This window comes from Ictalurus punctatus, chromosome 24 (genome assembly GCF_001660625.3).
Source record: "Ictalurus punctatus breed USDA103 chromosome 24, Coco_2.0, whole genome shotgun sequence".
In the NCBI taxonomy this organism is placed as follows: Eukaryota; Metazoa; Chordata; class Actinopteri; order Siluriformes; family Ictaluridae; genus Ictalurus; species Ictalurus punctatus.
The window spans coordinates 17,375,714-17,390,161 of record NC_030439.2 but is presented as its reverse complement, the minus strand read 5'-3'; the positions used below and the strand labels follow the sequence as shown (position 1 = coordinate 17,390,161).

The window sequence follows — 14,448 nt, the reverse complement described above, 5'->3', positions numbered from 1 at the left end:
TTGTTGACTTGACGTAGCTGTCACACAGGAAAACCTAGGCGTATGAGACATGGGCTATCTGTACAGAATTTGTGAAAAGACTTTGGGTCAAATAGTGGTACTACTGGCGAGCAGTGAGACACATTCAGCAATTTCAGCTGTATATTCTCAAGGTAATTAATGTTATGTTATGTTCATTGTTTTACTTGGGGATATATTTATATGAGATTCTTCTTCTAGATTCAGATTTTTTTTTTTTACTTCAAATATTTTTGAAATGTAATTTACAAATGGAAAATGTTTTAAAGTAATAAGTTTTATGCTCATTGAAAATGATTTAGTGTATAGAACAATGTTTTGGTGTGTTTTTTTGAGAGAAAGAGTCTCTTTGGTAGGGATTTTTTGGTAGAGAGAAACTCAGCCATGAATTACAAGAAAGAACATTTTAAATAATAATCTCCAAGTCAAACATATGATGCATACATCATGAAGCCAAGAACCATGACCATGACAATGATACATGAGTGTATTTGAGGTTTTTATTTTTATTTTTTTTATGCCTGTTGTTTAGTGATGTTTTTGTGGTTTTTCGGATTAACTGATGAATTAACTCTTCAAGTGTATTATCAGATCTCCAAACCTTTTCTCAATTTATTGTATCACTTATATCACATCTTACTCGGGTTTAGCTTGCTCTAAATAGTGAGACTTTATCAAGTGGGTGGGGGTGCTATTTTCTTTCTATTTTTAAAAAAATTTTTATAAGATGTGTGGCAAGTAACAGTAAAAGAAAAGAAACAACGCGCAATTCGGTGTGAATGCTATTTAATTATGGTATTGTTAGTGTTTCTTGATTCTACTTATGGTTTTTATGGGGATTTTTACCAACGAAATAGAGCACAATCCCATCCTTTCATCTTCTGTTGACTCACAAAAACAAAGCAACAGGTCAACATTGATCTACATGAACAGGAAGTGAAAGTACCCATTATCAGAACAGACGTTTTTCACATCTCACATATTCTTTCCAATACAGTGAATTATCTGTAAGGCTGTATGTGAACCTTACTGAGACGGAAAACTCAGAAAAACATCAGGTTTCTCCCGTATTGCTGTAATAAGAGGTCAGAAATCCTAAATGCTATATCTAAACCGTTGGTGACAGAACCTCTACATCAATGTTTTATGATTTTAATGTTTAATGGAAACCATTAAACAGCCCATTTCCATCATGAAGTAAATAAAATTGCCTTTATGACTTGCGATAATGTTGTGGCCAAGTTCAGGATTATGTTATTTGTGCTCCATGCACAAGATTTCATACCCACAACATCTTGTGTGACAAGACGCAATATCCTGAGATATGAATCATCTAGTCACATGTTAAAAATCATTTCCGTCAATCAATCCGGACCGCAGAATCTCTCACCATCTTCAAAAAACAACTAAAGACCCACCTCTTCAATGAACACCTAACAAACTCATAATAAAAAAAAAAAATTAAAAAAAAAAATGCACTTACACCTCTACTCTGCACTTTGCTTCTTCTGGAATTCAATTAATAGATCTCGTATGGTAGCACTTATTGTATTGTTCTCTGCTTGATATCGCTTTGCTTGTATCTTTCTCATTTGTAAGTCGCTTTGGATAAAAGCGTCTGCTAAGTGAATAAATGTAAATGTAAATGTAAATTTCCACCATCTGTCATCTGTTCACTGACAGATTCAACTGGTCTGGGGCTAAAAGGTGCTAAGTTTCTAGTTTTTCTTGTCTACTGTAGAATCTAAGTTCCATGTACATGGAGGTTATGATATCAAAATATCTCTGGATTTTTTTTGTGAAATAATGATCCTAAAAAAGTAATAGGATCTTTCCACATTGTGTTACATGTGGTGTTGTAGCTCTTTCCTCATTAAAAATGTTAAAAGTTTTTTTCAATTATTTATTTATTTTTTTACATTTCAAAAGATCATTAGCTGTGTCATATCATGTAAGAACATGGCAAATGTATTATTTCGTGCATATATAATGTCCAAACTTAATTTTTTTTTTTATGAATCCCAATACTTTTCCTGGTCTGGAAAAGAATGCATTTAACCTTTTAATACCACTGTTTATTATTCAGTTATTCACATAAAGAAAATTATTCAGTAACTACTGTAGGTTGAATTATATAGTAAGCTCTGCGGCCTTTATTCATCAGAACAGTGCAGAAACAAACACAGATCTGAGTACACAATGTTCTGTCCAAAGAAATCAGTGCCTGAGTCATGAAAGTCAACATTAACAGAAGCGATGATTTGAGAGGGAATGATAAACTCCCTCCTATTAATTTACATCATAACCAAACAGAACAGACCATTTTACCCTTGTATATGTCTCAATTACATGAATTACAATTACAAATACAGAAATACTAAAGGATGAAGGTTTTGCAGCAGTTATGAAATAAAAGGAAAGAACTCATCAAGCTACAGTAATCCAGAGGAAAGATCTGAGGAAAGAAGTAAATAGAGAGGAGAAAATACATTTAAATGGTAAATGGCGCACTTATATAGTGCTTTACACTGGTTCTCATTCACCCATTCACACACACACTCACACACCAATGGTAGCAGAGCTGCCATGCAAGGTGCTAACTTGCCATCGGGAGCAACTTGAGGTTCAGTGTCTTGCTCAAGGACACTTCGGCATGTGGAATCACGTGGGCCAGGAATCGAACCGCCAACTCTACGATTAGCGGACAACCCGCTCTACCAGCTGATCCACAACCGTTCCAAAATACATACATGAGAAAATACATTTCCGGGAAGCTAAGCTAATCTTATTTGACCATACATAACTTCATGTAACACCGTTATACCTGTTCCAATAGGCTAAGTGGAGTTTGGAACTGATCCTAACAGGGTCAAGGTCAGAGCAAGGTCAAATGTCTGAAATAGGTTTTCTTTAATAGCATCCTTTCTGTTTGAAGCATATTTTAATGGTATACAAAAATTCAGGCATACAAATTTGTGCCAAGAAGTACCAGATTTATTACAGTCATTTAAGTGTCGAAAAAATAACTGTACATCTAAGCTGGTAACCCATGAGCTATTTAGTGAGTAGGACACTAGTAGATAAGAAAATTACATTGTTCAGTGGCTAACACTAAACAGCTAACTTGACATTAATCCATGAAATGTGTACACAATCATTTCAGTGAAATATATATCTTTGACGTGTTTATATATATTTGACATTCCACCCCCCAACATTTCAATACAATTCAAATCTGGGCTTTGACTAGGACATTTCATAACCCTCCATTTCTTCTTCTTGAGCCAATCCTTGGTGGATTTGCTAGTGTGTTTAGGATCATTATCCTGCTGAAAGATCCACTTTTGGTTCAACTTCAACTTTTGGACAGATGGCTTCACATTATCTTCAAACACTCTTTGATATGTTACAGAATTCATAGTTGAATCAATGAATGTAAGCTGTCCAGTCCGTGAGGCAGCGAAGCAACCCCAAACCATAACATTTCCACCACTGTGCTTAACAGTTTGTATGAGGTGCTTCTCCTGAAAAGCTGTCTTGGTCACCGCCAACATGTCTGCTGTTACTGTGGTAAACAACTCTACCTTTGATTTATCTGTCCAGAGTGCATTATTCCAAAAGCCGAGTCTTTGCTCACTGGCAAACTTTAGTCTTGCTCTATTGTTCTTTTTAGACAGGAAAGGCAAATTTGTGCAATCTCTTTCTGATTGTAGAAGCATGCCCTTTGACACCAATCATTGCAAGACTTACTAGCAGATCCTGTGATGAAATTTTGGGGTTCCTGGAGACTTCTTTTTTCCCCCACATGCACTCCCTAAGCAGGTTCTAATCACTGGCATCCAATCTTCTATTGTTTCTGCTATATACTGAATACGTTTGGGTTTGAGATCAAAGGATGAACATTAGATGATAGATCAGAATTTCAGCTTTCATTTCCTCATATTTATATCAAGATGTGTTAAACAACTTACAACATGACACCCTTTGTATCAGACCACCCAATTTTTAGGGGTCCAAAAGAGATAGTTTTAATGTAATTTAAAGTAAATAACATTTAATATTTGGTTGCATATCCCTTAGTGTAATCATTGTAATAACAAGCCGGTGACTAACTGTCATCACCAAACTGGTGCATTTTTCTGTTGTGTTGCCGTTCCATGCTTGCACTACATCCTCTTTCAGTTGTTGCTTGTTTCTATGGGTTTCTCCCTTCAGTCTCCTCTTCAGGAGGTGAAATGTTTCAGGTAATTGTCTTGCTGCATGATGAAGTTTTCCCAATTACATTGGATGCATTTCTCTGTAAATTTGAAGACAGATTGTTTCTGTAGACTACTAAATTCATGAGTTACATCAATAAAGATTACTGAGCCTGTTCCAGAAGCAGCTATGCAAGCCCAAGCCATGACACTTCCTCCACCATGCTTAACTGATGAGCTTCTATGTTTTGGATCATGAGCAGATCCATTCTTTATCCAAACTTTGGCCTTTCAGTTCCTTTGGTAGAGGGTAATCTTAGTTCCAGAACTTTTGTGGGTAATCTCTGAATTCCAATCTGGCTTTCTGATTCTTACTGCTGATGAGTGGTTTGCATCTTGTGGTATGGCCTCTATATACTCTATATAGATGCATTGAAGTCTTCTTCGAATGGTGGATTATAATACTTTCACCCCTTCCATATGAAGGTTGTTGGTGATGTCAATGACTGTTTTGTTTGTTTGTTTGTTTGTTTGGTTTGTTTTGTTTTTTTGGGAGTGGGTGCGGTTTCACAGCTCTCACAATGTTTCCGTTATCAACTGATGTTGTTTCATTGTCTGACCTGTTCCATGACTGGTTGTTAGTACACCAGTGATTTCTTTCTTTTTCAGAACATTCCAAATTGTTGTATTGGCTATACCCAATGCTTGTGTCACCTCTAAAATAGCTTGCTTTGCTCCCATAGAGAGCTCTCTGGTCTTCATGTTGGTTTAACCTTTTTATCAACAGATGCAAGTGAAACCTAGGCCTAAATCCAAGAGTAGATGTTCAGAGCTATTAATTCTTTAAACAGTTAATTTAACAGGGCACACCTGGGCAGCAATGTTCAGTTGCATGTTCCAATATTTTTGATCACTTGAAGAAATGGATGATATCAAACAAAAGTGATCATGTTCTTAGTTGTTTACCGCATCTAAATGTAAATATGAGAAATGAAAACTGAAATTATGATTTATTGTCTCATAATCTTTTGATCTCAAACCCAAATATCTTCAATGTATAAATAAAACAATAGAATTGGCCTTGCTGTTCCAATAGTTTTGAAGGGGACTGTAGCTAGTTAGCTCGTAATGTTAATTGTCAGCTTATAACAGCAAACAATGCTGTAGATAATAGTTATTTGTCAAAATATAGATAAATGCTTTCCCAATTTAGATATAAATAATTGATGTTACTGGCATCTCAGGCACAAAGAGATCATTTGTCTAATGAACTAAAAAAAAATTTTAAATGATGTGTCGATAACGAAAGAGTCGGCTCACAGATAAGAAGAGTGAAGAGCTCAGAAATAGCAGCAGGAAATCGTCAAAAAGTATTTTTTTTTTATTAGAATGGACAAGACTGAAAGGTTTAATATTGTAGTGATGAATTAAGGAATATGTTTGAGTAATATTAGTAAAATGATCACATTCACCTCACACCTCCCGGGCTGGGGGTTCGATTTCCGCCGTGGCCCTGTGCTGTGGGGGTTTCCTCCGGGTACTCCGGTTTCCTACCCCAGTCCAAAGACATGCATGGTATGCATGGAATGTCCAAAGTGTCCGTAGTGTATGAATGGGTGTGTGAATGTGTATGTGAACGTGATGGATCAGCACCCTGTCTTGTGCCCTATGCTCCCTGGGATACGCTCCAGGTTCCCTGCGACCCAGTAGGATAAGCAGTAAAGAAAATGGATGGATGCATGATTACATTAATGATCATCTAGTCAACTCAAAATGTTTTGCATGTTAAGGTGCAATATTAAATGTAGCTTTCCTACAGTGTAGCTATATTTGGATTACATTTATGGTTTGAGTGCGAGTTTTTTCCCCCTGAAAACTTGGGGGAAAGCATGCTCGAGTAAAATAGGCACATTTCCAAAATAATTTACATAATTTGAATGTATATTTAATCAGTATTATTTAAATAGTGCTTTTAACAATAGCCTACATAATTACTATTCTTGTACTCAAGTTTGAAGTATTTAGTTAGCTGGGTTTATGAAGAATTTTTGTATTTATTATTTATGTTTGTTCAGTAACCTTTAGGATAGTCGTTGAAACAAAGAATAAATTGGATAAAACGAGAAGATCTGGGAAGAAATAGGATGAAAGGTGGGCCTTATTTTGATGAACGTGAGCATGCGCTCAAATATGGAGCACAAAACCACTGAGACAGGACTTTAACCCCCTCCCATTCCCCTCTCCTCTGTGTGTGTGTGTCTGTGTGTGTGTGTGTGTGGGTGGGTGGGTGTGTGTTGTAAGTAGACCTTATCACAGCAGACTCCAGTGTTGCCAGGTCTGCAGTTATTTCACCCACTTGGGTTTTTTTTTTTAATTATATGGGTTTATTTATTTATTTATTTATTTATAAAAAATCTATTTATTTATTCTTTTTTTGTCTGTAGGAGGTTGGTATTCATTCATCCAGTCATTCATTGATTCATTTTTTCAGTTAGCACTTTTATCCTGTGCACATGCGTATGTACTGTGGATATAATAAAATGTAGAAAAAAATACCCAATTGAAAGGGTGTATCAGCAAAAAAAAAAAAAAGGGAATGTCATGTTACGTATTGTAATTTACTGCACAATGGCATTATATTGTGCATCAGTGAATTAGTCTACCCATTCTCATAGATATTTCATATGTGTACAATATATGGTCAAAAGTTTGTGGACATCTGACCATCACAATCATATGTGCTTGTTGAACATCCCATTCCAGATTTAGTCCCCTCTTTGCAGCTATAATAATCTCCACTCTTCTGGGAAGGCTGTCCAATAGATTTTGGAGCGTGGCTGTGGGGATTTGTGATCATTCAGCCACAAAAGTATTAGTGAGCTCAGGCAGTGATGTCAAGCAATGAGGCCTGGAGTGCATACTCTTTTGCAGTTCATCCCTAAGGTCTTCAGTGGGGTTGAGGTCAGGGCTCTGTGCAGGACACTTGAGTTCTTCCACTCCAATCTTAACAAACCGTGTCTTCATGGACATCACTTTGTGCACAGGGGCATCGTCATGCTCCCTGGTTCAATCCTGACCTCGGGTTAATGTCTGTGTGGAGTTTCTCATGTTTTCCCCATGACCCGTTTCCTCCAGTTTATTTGCTTTCCTCCCACCTTCAAAAAAGTTCAAGTATTTGGATTGGTTACCTATGTGTGTGTGTGCGAATATGTATATGTGTATGGTGTCAAGTACACCATAGTGTAATGTGTGTTTCTGGGAAAGGCTCCAGATCTAATGCGACCCTGCTGAAGAAAAAGGCATACATAAGATGAAAGAATTTTAAAATATTTAATAATACAAACCATTTTAGAAGCTTCTTTAGGAAAATGGTGGTTCCATTTCCAGATTGTATATGTTTGTGCTTCACTTTTATTAAAGATATATATAAACACTACCGGCCAAAAGTTTGGAGAGACTTGACTGAAACGTTTGAAATGTTTCACGAAGGTGTATGATTAAATCGGTGTTGTAGACAAAAATATAATCGTGCTGACGTATTCATTTCTTTCATTAGAAAACTAACATTTTATCTGCAAAAAAAAAAAATTTTTTAATAGATGACTTGGAGCGAAATATTCAGAAAAACAGCCAATAAGTGTCCAGCATAGGTGTGAACTCGTTTAATACTTTTTAAAAAGCATCTCAGGGAGATTCCTCAAGAAATCAGTCAAGAAAATGCCAAGAATACATTTCTGGAAATTCTAGGTGAAAAGCTTGTCTACTTTGAGGATGCTAAAATACAAAATTATTTTGATTTATTTTAGATTTTTTTTTTTATCACAATATAATTCCCATAGTTCCATAAGCCTAGGCTATGTGTTTTTCCAGAGTGATGACTATTATTATTCTAAAATATGGAAAAATAAAGAATGAGTGTGTCTAAACTTTTGTGTGTGTATATATGCTATATAAGGTCTGCCATGGATCTGGTTTCATTGATCAGTTAGGTTGAAGCCCAACAGATCTGGCAACCCTCTCAGTAATGTTGTGGACTGAGGGGAGGCAAGGCATTACGGGACAGAGAGGTGTAGCCTATTCATAGATATCAGCTTGTTTAATAAATATATGACGAGTTATTAGACATTATTTAGCACTGTACAGTCATTCACTAAGTTGATTCTTGCTAGTCATTGGATCTTATTCATATTTCTGTGGTTTTGCTGCTTGGCTCCAGGTGCTGAGACATTTCACTTCAAGCTACGAGTAACGGTTTCCAGTAAAAAAAGAAAAAGGAGCCTGTGTACTGAAGAGAAAGGTCTTTTTACAGGTGAGATTTACATTTGAGATGTTGTTGATGTTGTTGTTTTATTTATCAGGTTCTCAAGCTTTCTTTACTTTTACATAGTAGCATTGAGGAGGTGCGCTCAAAATAAAACCCTAACCCCAAAGAAAATACATGAAAATTGAGGAAAGTAAAAAAAAAATAAATAAATAAAAAAAAAAAAGAAGGTAAAAGGTAAGAGCATGCAGGTGTCCACCTGGATATGTATATGGTTGTATATATGTTTATATATTTAAAAAGTCAAACTTAAGGAGAGAAAAACAGATTTGTGTTTTTAAAAATCCTACATGCATTTTTTTACCCTTTATTTATGTATTTATTTATTTATTTTTACAGGATTTACATTTACAAGATTTTTAGTAGAAATGGAAATTCATCTTTCATAAATGACACTTATTGTACATTCTAAAGTCTCTTAGTCTTTTAAGTGCCTGGAAATACTAAAACTGAATGAATGCTGGGTGACTAATTAAATTTTCCGAAAACCTTGAAAATTACAACATTTCCAGTTTGTGTAGCCCAGCCCAGTGCTTTCTCATTACATAGGAATTAATTTCTACTGCAATATTCTTGCATGTGTTCTCCATCAGCAGCTATTTTTTCATTGTATGGTATGTTAATACACTTAAATGACAAATATAAGACACCAAATGCAGGATGTTATATACAATAAGGTTCATAGTCTGTATGCCTATGATGGGTTGGCACCCTGTCCAGAGTGTCCCACGCCTTGTGCCCTGAGTTCCCTGGGATAGGCTCAAGGCTCCCTGTGACCCTGTGTAAAATAAACCATCGGGAAAATGGATGGATGGATGGATGGATACTGTATGCAGAAAATTATAAGGCTGATCTCCCTTCAGTTTCAGGCCTCTACATCTGCACTGATAGGCATTAAAGTTAAATTGACTCAATTGTAGTTTATTAAACAAAATACTGTTTGTCTAGTGCATGAATGTTGTATGTTTAGGTTAGCACTACAGCAATGATACTCATGATCGCACGTCAGTGTCAGGTAACAGCATGCTGAAACCATTTTTCAATTTCATTGATAATTTCAGCATCATCAATAACTACATCATGTACAGCAAGTAAAGTAGTATAAACTTTAACAATAATAAAAAAGAGCAAATATTGGTAATCACATTTGCTCTTGCAGGAACCTCATACTAAAATAAGGTAAAGGGGTTTAGTTATGACATGTGATTTGTAAATGTGAATCAGAATGCATAGAAGTGAGCATCCTGTATAGATAAAACATGTAAACAAGGGATCAGTGGGTGGGGCTTGCACCCACACAACTCAAGCTGATTCATCAATTGCTCTTAAATCCCCGACTGTTTTATTCTGAGTTTTTGACTTGTGCTTTGTGTTCATTCTTGTGCAGTCACCATTTACAGGCTAATCCACTCAGCGGGTCATTTAATCTAGCTGACCATGAGGAGTTGCGGTTTGTTCAGGTCCAACTTTGTTTGGAGCAGTTATGCTATGATTTCAGTATTTTCAGAATGTATAACATCCATAATTTGTTAGCAGACTTGTCTTGGTGTATCATTTTGAAGTAACTGGAACATTCTGATTGTCAGCTGTCACCATATGGATAGCTATGTGGCAGAAATAAACTCTACGTTTCTATTTTTTTCAGGAGACACCATAAAATGGCAGCAGTCATTAACAGCAGCAACAGCAGCTACAGCAGCAACTGTAACAGTACATTTTCAAAGGTCCTGTTACCTCCCATCTACAGTGTGGAGATGTGTGTGGCGCTGGTGGGGAACATACTGGCGCTGTGGCTGCTTGTGACTAAGGAGAGGAAGAACTGGCACACGGGAGTGGTGTTCTCCTGCAACCTGGTCATCAGTGACATCCTTTACGCCCTCACTCTGCCCCTTCTTATCGACTATTATTCAAGAGAACGGAAGTGGATATTTGGTCATACTGTCTGCAAAATAGAGCGCTTTCTCTTCACCTGTAACCTCTACGTCAGTATTTACTTCATCATGTGCATTAGTGTTAATAGATACCTGGCCATCGTTCATCCCTTCTTCGCACGCAACCATGTGCAACCGAAACATGCCAAGATCATCAGTTTTCTGGTGTGGATCCTAGTGGCGAGCATTTCATCTCCAATCCTTTATTATTCAGGTACCAAGGGTAAAAGATGTTCCTTATTCTCAGACTCAAATTCTGAACCTAAAAAGTTTATGTACAGGGTGTTTATGGCTGTAGTAGGGTGTTTGGTCCCATTTTTGTTAACATTTGCATCCTACTTTGGTGTTATTTGGGTCGTTTTCAAAAATGAGAATATTACATCAATGGAGAAGAAAAAAGTGGCTTTGATGGTGGGTTTAGTCTGCGTCCTGTACTCCATGTCTTTTGTGCCTTACCACATTTTGCAAATATGGCACTTTAAGCTGAAGGGGGCAAAAATTTATAATTATTATGTTTGTAATGGATACCAAGTGTCAAAGGCATTAGCCTGCGTGAACATGTGCCTCCATCCCATCTTGTATATGGCTGTGTTTGACAGTATCAGGACAATGTGCTGTAGAAGAAGCTCGAATTAAGCTGATTAAGCTACTGTCTTTTTGATTCTCCCAGGTTCACCTTAAATTTGAAATAGCTTGTTTTATGGACTTTTACTTTGATGTGCATGATCAAAGCTGTATAAATAAAGGAATGTATGTAATAATGGATTTTTTCCTTCTTTTTTTCTTTTAGTCCATAAACTTCAACTAGTTATTTGAATGTCTGGTCTCCTTGTAAATATACAGTATATACAGGTCATTGCAAATAAATAAGTGATGGAAAACAAGTACCTTAGTAGTGCTATTTTCATTATATTGAAATTGTCATAAAATTCCAACATATTATGTAACATCTAAAATATATACAATTAAAGAATAAATGCTTAACAGTCTCTTTTTCAAATTAACAGAAGCTACAACATACAATATCCAGTAATGTTTTCTCCTTATATATATATATATATATATATATATATATATATATATATATACACTTTGAAGGAAACTTCTTTTACTTTGTTCCCAACACAACATGCATCACAAATTGTCCATATCTTACTCCAGTTCAAATGTCTATAAAGTGATGACTGAAAAGATTTACATGAAGGACATTTTTTCACTTAGTATGTTATGTAATGTAATGTCCCAGTGAAACGCCATTTAGTATGTTATGTAATGTACATGGTGATGAGGTCTAGTAGACTTAATTATAAATTTGCTGTATGTTAGGAAGCAAATTGTTCTTTGTTCAAAAGCTGTTTATCTAAAATAATGTCATTATCAAACTATAATTTTTTTAAATACTGTATTTTTTTTTATCTCCCGGTTTTTGTTTTACATGACTTTCCTCAGAGAATGAGGAACCTGAGTTATTTGTAGATGGCACTGAAAAGTCAACATCTGGCAGTTAAGTGTCTAACAACTCTGGTACCGGTGTTACGGACTTGTCTCTCACCTGATTAATATGTTGACGTACTACTTGCCCACTTCCTAATGCTACTGTGCACAACCCTTGTTTTTCTGAACTGTTCCTGGAATCCAAGTAGATCCAGAGCTGAAGTTCCTAGTATACATTGGGTCACCATCCACAAGATGTCTTTCTTTTGCATATTGGTCATGGTACCATTTTTGTCTCAATTGCTTGTTACTTTTAAAATCAGGATGAATGACATCCAGTGTACACCGCAGTTTCCTTCCACACAGCAGTTCAACGGGTGATTTGCCAGTGGTCGAATGTGGCATAATTCATTAACTGGACAGAGCTCTGGCTAGCTTTGCTTCAGTTGAATCTCCAGCACTCTCTTTCATCAGTGTTTTGAATGTTTGGACAGCTCTTTTGGCCAGACCATTGGAAGACGCATGGTACGGTGCTGTGGTTATGTGTTTAATGCCATTTCTTTCCATAAACTCTTGGAATTCAGCACTGGTAAAACAACCACCATTATCTGACACCATTACTTCTGGTATCCTGTGTTGGATAAAGGTTTGTCTTAAGCAATTCTTGCTGCTTGCAGCCCCATTCCCATTTTTCATCTTTTTCTCAGAACTGCATGCAAGGGAGCCAACAAGGTTGACAAATTGGGCAGAAATTTGTGGTAATAATTCAACACACCTAAACAGGCCTTCAGTTCACTCACAGTTCATGGTGTAGGTTCAAAGGTTTTTACAGCTTGTACGTTTTCTGTTTTCTGTGGCATTCATTCTGTGACCTAAAAACATCACTTCCTCTCCCATGAACTCACATTTGTTCCTTTTCAGTCTCAGTCCACTCTTTTCTAGCCTACTCTAATACCTCATCCAAGTTCTGCAAATGTTCATCTTCATTAGCCCCGAGACTAAAATGCCATCCAGATAAACTGTGATGTGTGTGATGTTTTGCAGAATCCATTCCATTGTGCACTGGAACATCGCTGGACTCAAAGCAACTCCAAATGCTAGCCTGTTGAAAGTATACAATCTCTTGTGTGTGTTAATTGTAACATACTTCTTGGAATTTTTCATCCAGCATTGTGCGCTGATACGCATGGCTCATGTCCAGTTTGGAGAATTTTGTCCCTCCTGCCAACTGAGCAAATAAATCTTCCACCTTGGGAATTGGATACTGCGCCACACTGGATGCTTGATTTACTGGGAGTTTGTAATGCCCACAAACAACATTGCTAGTTTGTGTAGCCCAGCCCAGTGCGTTCTCATTACACAGGAATTAATTTGTATTGCAATATTCTTGCATATGTTCTCCAGCAGCAGCTATTTTTCTGCCTGCTATGGGTTGGCACCCCATCCAGGGTCCAAGTCTGTTGTTCCAATGAAAAACCTAAATGATGAAATATATGCTTGTATGCTAGTTTCTATTCTAGAAGTGCATGTTTGTTGAAGTTTTACCAGTAGTTTGTTGTCATGCAATGACAAGTCACATTTAAGGAAACAAATACTCCACCCATTAAATTAAACAGATACTGTGGTAGTGCCAGGTGAAGGTTTTATTGTTACATATCAGGGCTCATAGCAATAAAACAGTCACACACACACACACACACACACACACACACACACACACACACACTATATGGCCAATAGTTTGTGGACACTTAACTATCACACCCACGTATGCTTGTTGAGCATCTCATTCCAGATTTGGAACAACGTCCACTCCTCTGCAAAAGGTTTTCCACTAGACACTGGGGCATGGTCGATGGGCGAGGAGGCCTGGGGTGCAGTCAGTGTTCCAATTCATCCCAAAGGTGTTCAGTGGGGTTGAGGTCAGGGTTCTGTGCAGGACACTCGATTTCTTCCACACAAACGTTTGTCAAAAATATCTTCATGGACTTCGCTTTGTGCACAGGGGAATCGTCATGCTGGAACAGGTTTGATCCTCTTAGTTTTAGTCAAAGGATATCTCAAATATCATATATGGGTGTGATGATCAGTTGTCCACATACTTTTGGCTGTAGTGTATGCATTGTCAAAGCTTTACAAGCTTTCTTATTCTTAGACATATAGAGTAAATTAACTTGACACTTGGCTTCACTTTCGAGTATACACTTTTGGTTTAGGTTTTTGGTTTATATATTGTTTTAAAACAAAAAGAAAATTTCATTTTAATATTCTGTACAATACAAAAAGAAAAAGACATCTTCTGAGAACAAATCACAAAATTAACAATTAAAATCTTTTTGTAATTTCTACAATAAATAAATAAATGTTAACTAAATAAATAAACAAAGTGCCAGAGTTCAGTTGTTTTTTTAATGCAACTTTAGTAGTAAATAAGTACATAAAATAAAGAGAATACCAGGGGAGTGTACAGATCAAGATATTCATATCACATCATTATAAATTCTTGTAAATGTTTGTGTTGACATCTTTCTTGTTTTGCCAGTGTAGA

The 14,448-nt window shown here is 36.5% G+C and overlaps 1 protein-coding gene across 2 annotated transcripts; it reads left to right on the top strand.

The window, feature by feature from the left end:
• Positions 1-11,231, top strand: p2ry11 (purinergic receptor P2Y11). 2 transcript variants are annotated; one of them, XM_017454998.3, is made up of 3 exons: positions 1-152; positions 8,431-8,523; positions 10,181-11,231. In XM_017454998.3, exon 3 carries the CDS (start codon positions 10,194-10,196, stop codon positions 11,100-11,102), a length of 909 nt encoding a protein of 302 aa, XP_017310487.1. In that variant the 5' UTR covers positions 1-152; positions 8,431-8,523; positions 10,181-10,193; the 3' UTR covers positions 11,103-11,231. The 2 variants fall into 2 exon arrangements, with proteins under 2 accessions (XP_017310487.1, XP_017310488.1); XM_017454999.3 differs by lacking the exon at positions 1-152 and adding an exon at positions 8,249-8,281.
• Positions 11,232-14,448: the final 3,217 nt, after the last annotated feature.

Coding starts and splice junctions, on each gene's coding strand:
- p2ry11 (XM_017454998.3), top strand. CDS start 10,194: ATGGCAGCAGTCATTAACAGCAGCAACAGCAGCTACAGCAGCAACTGT.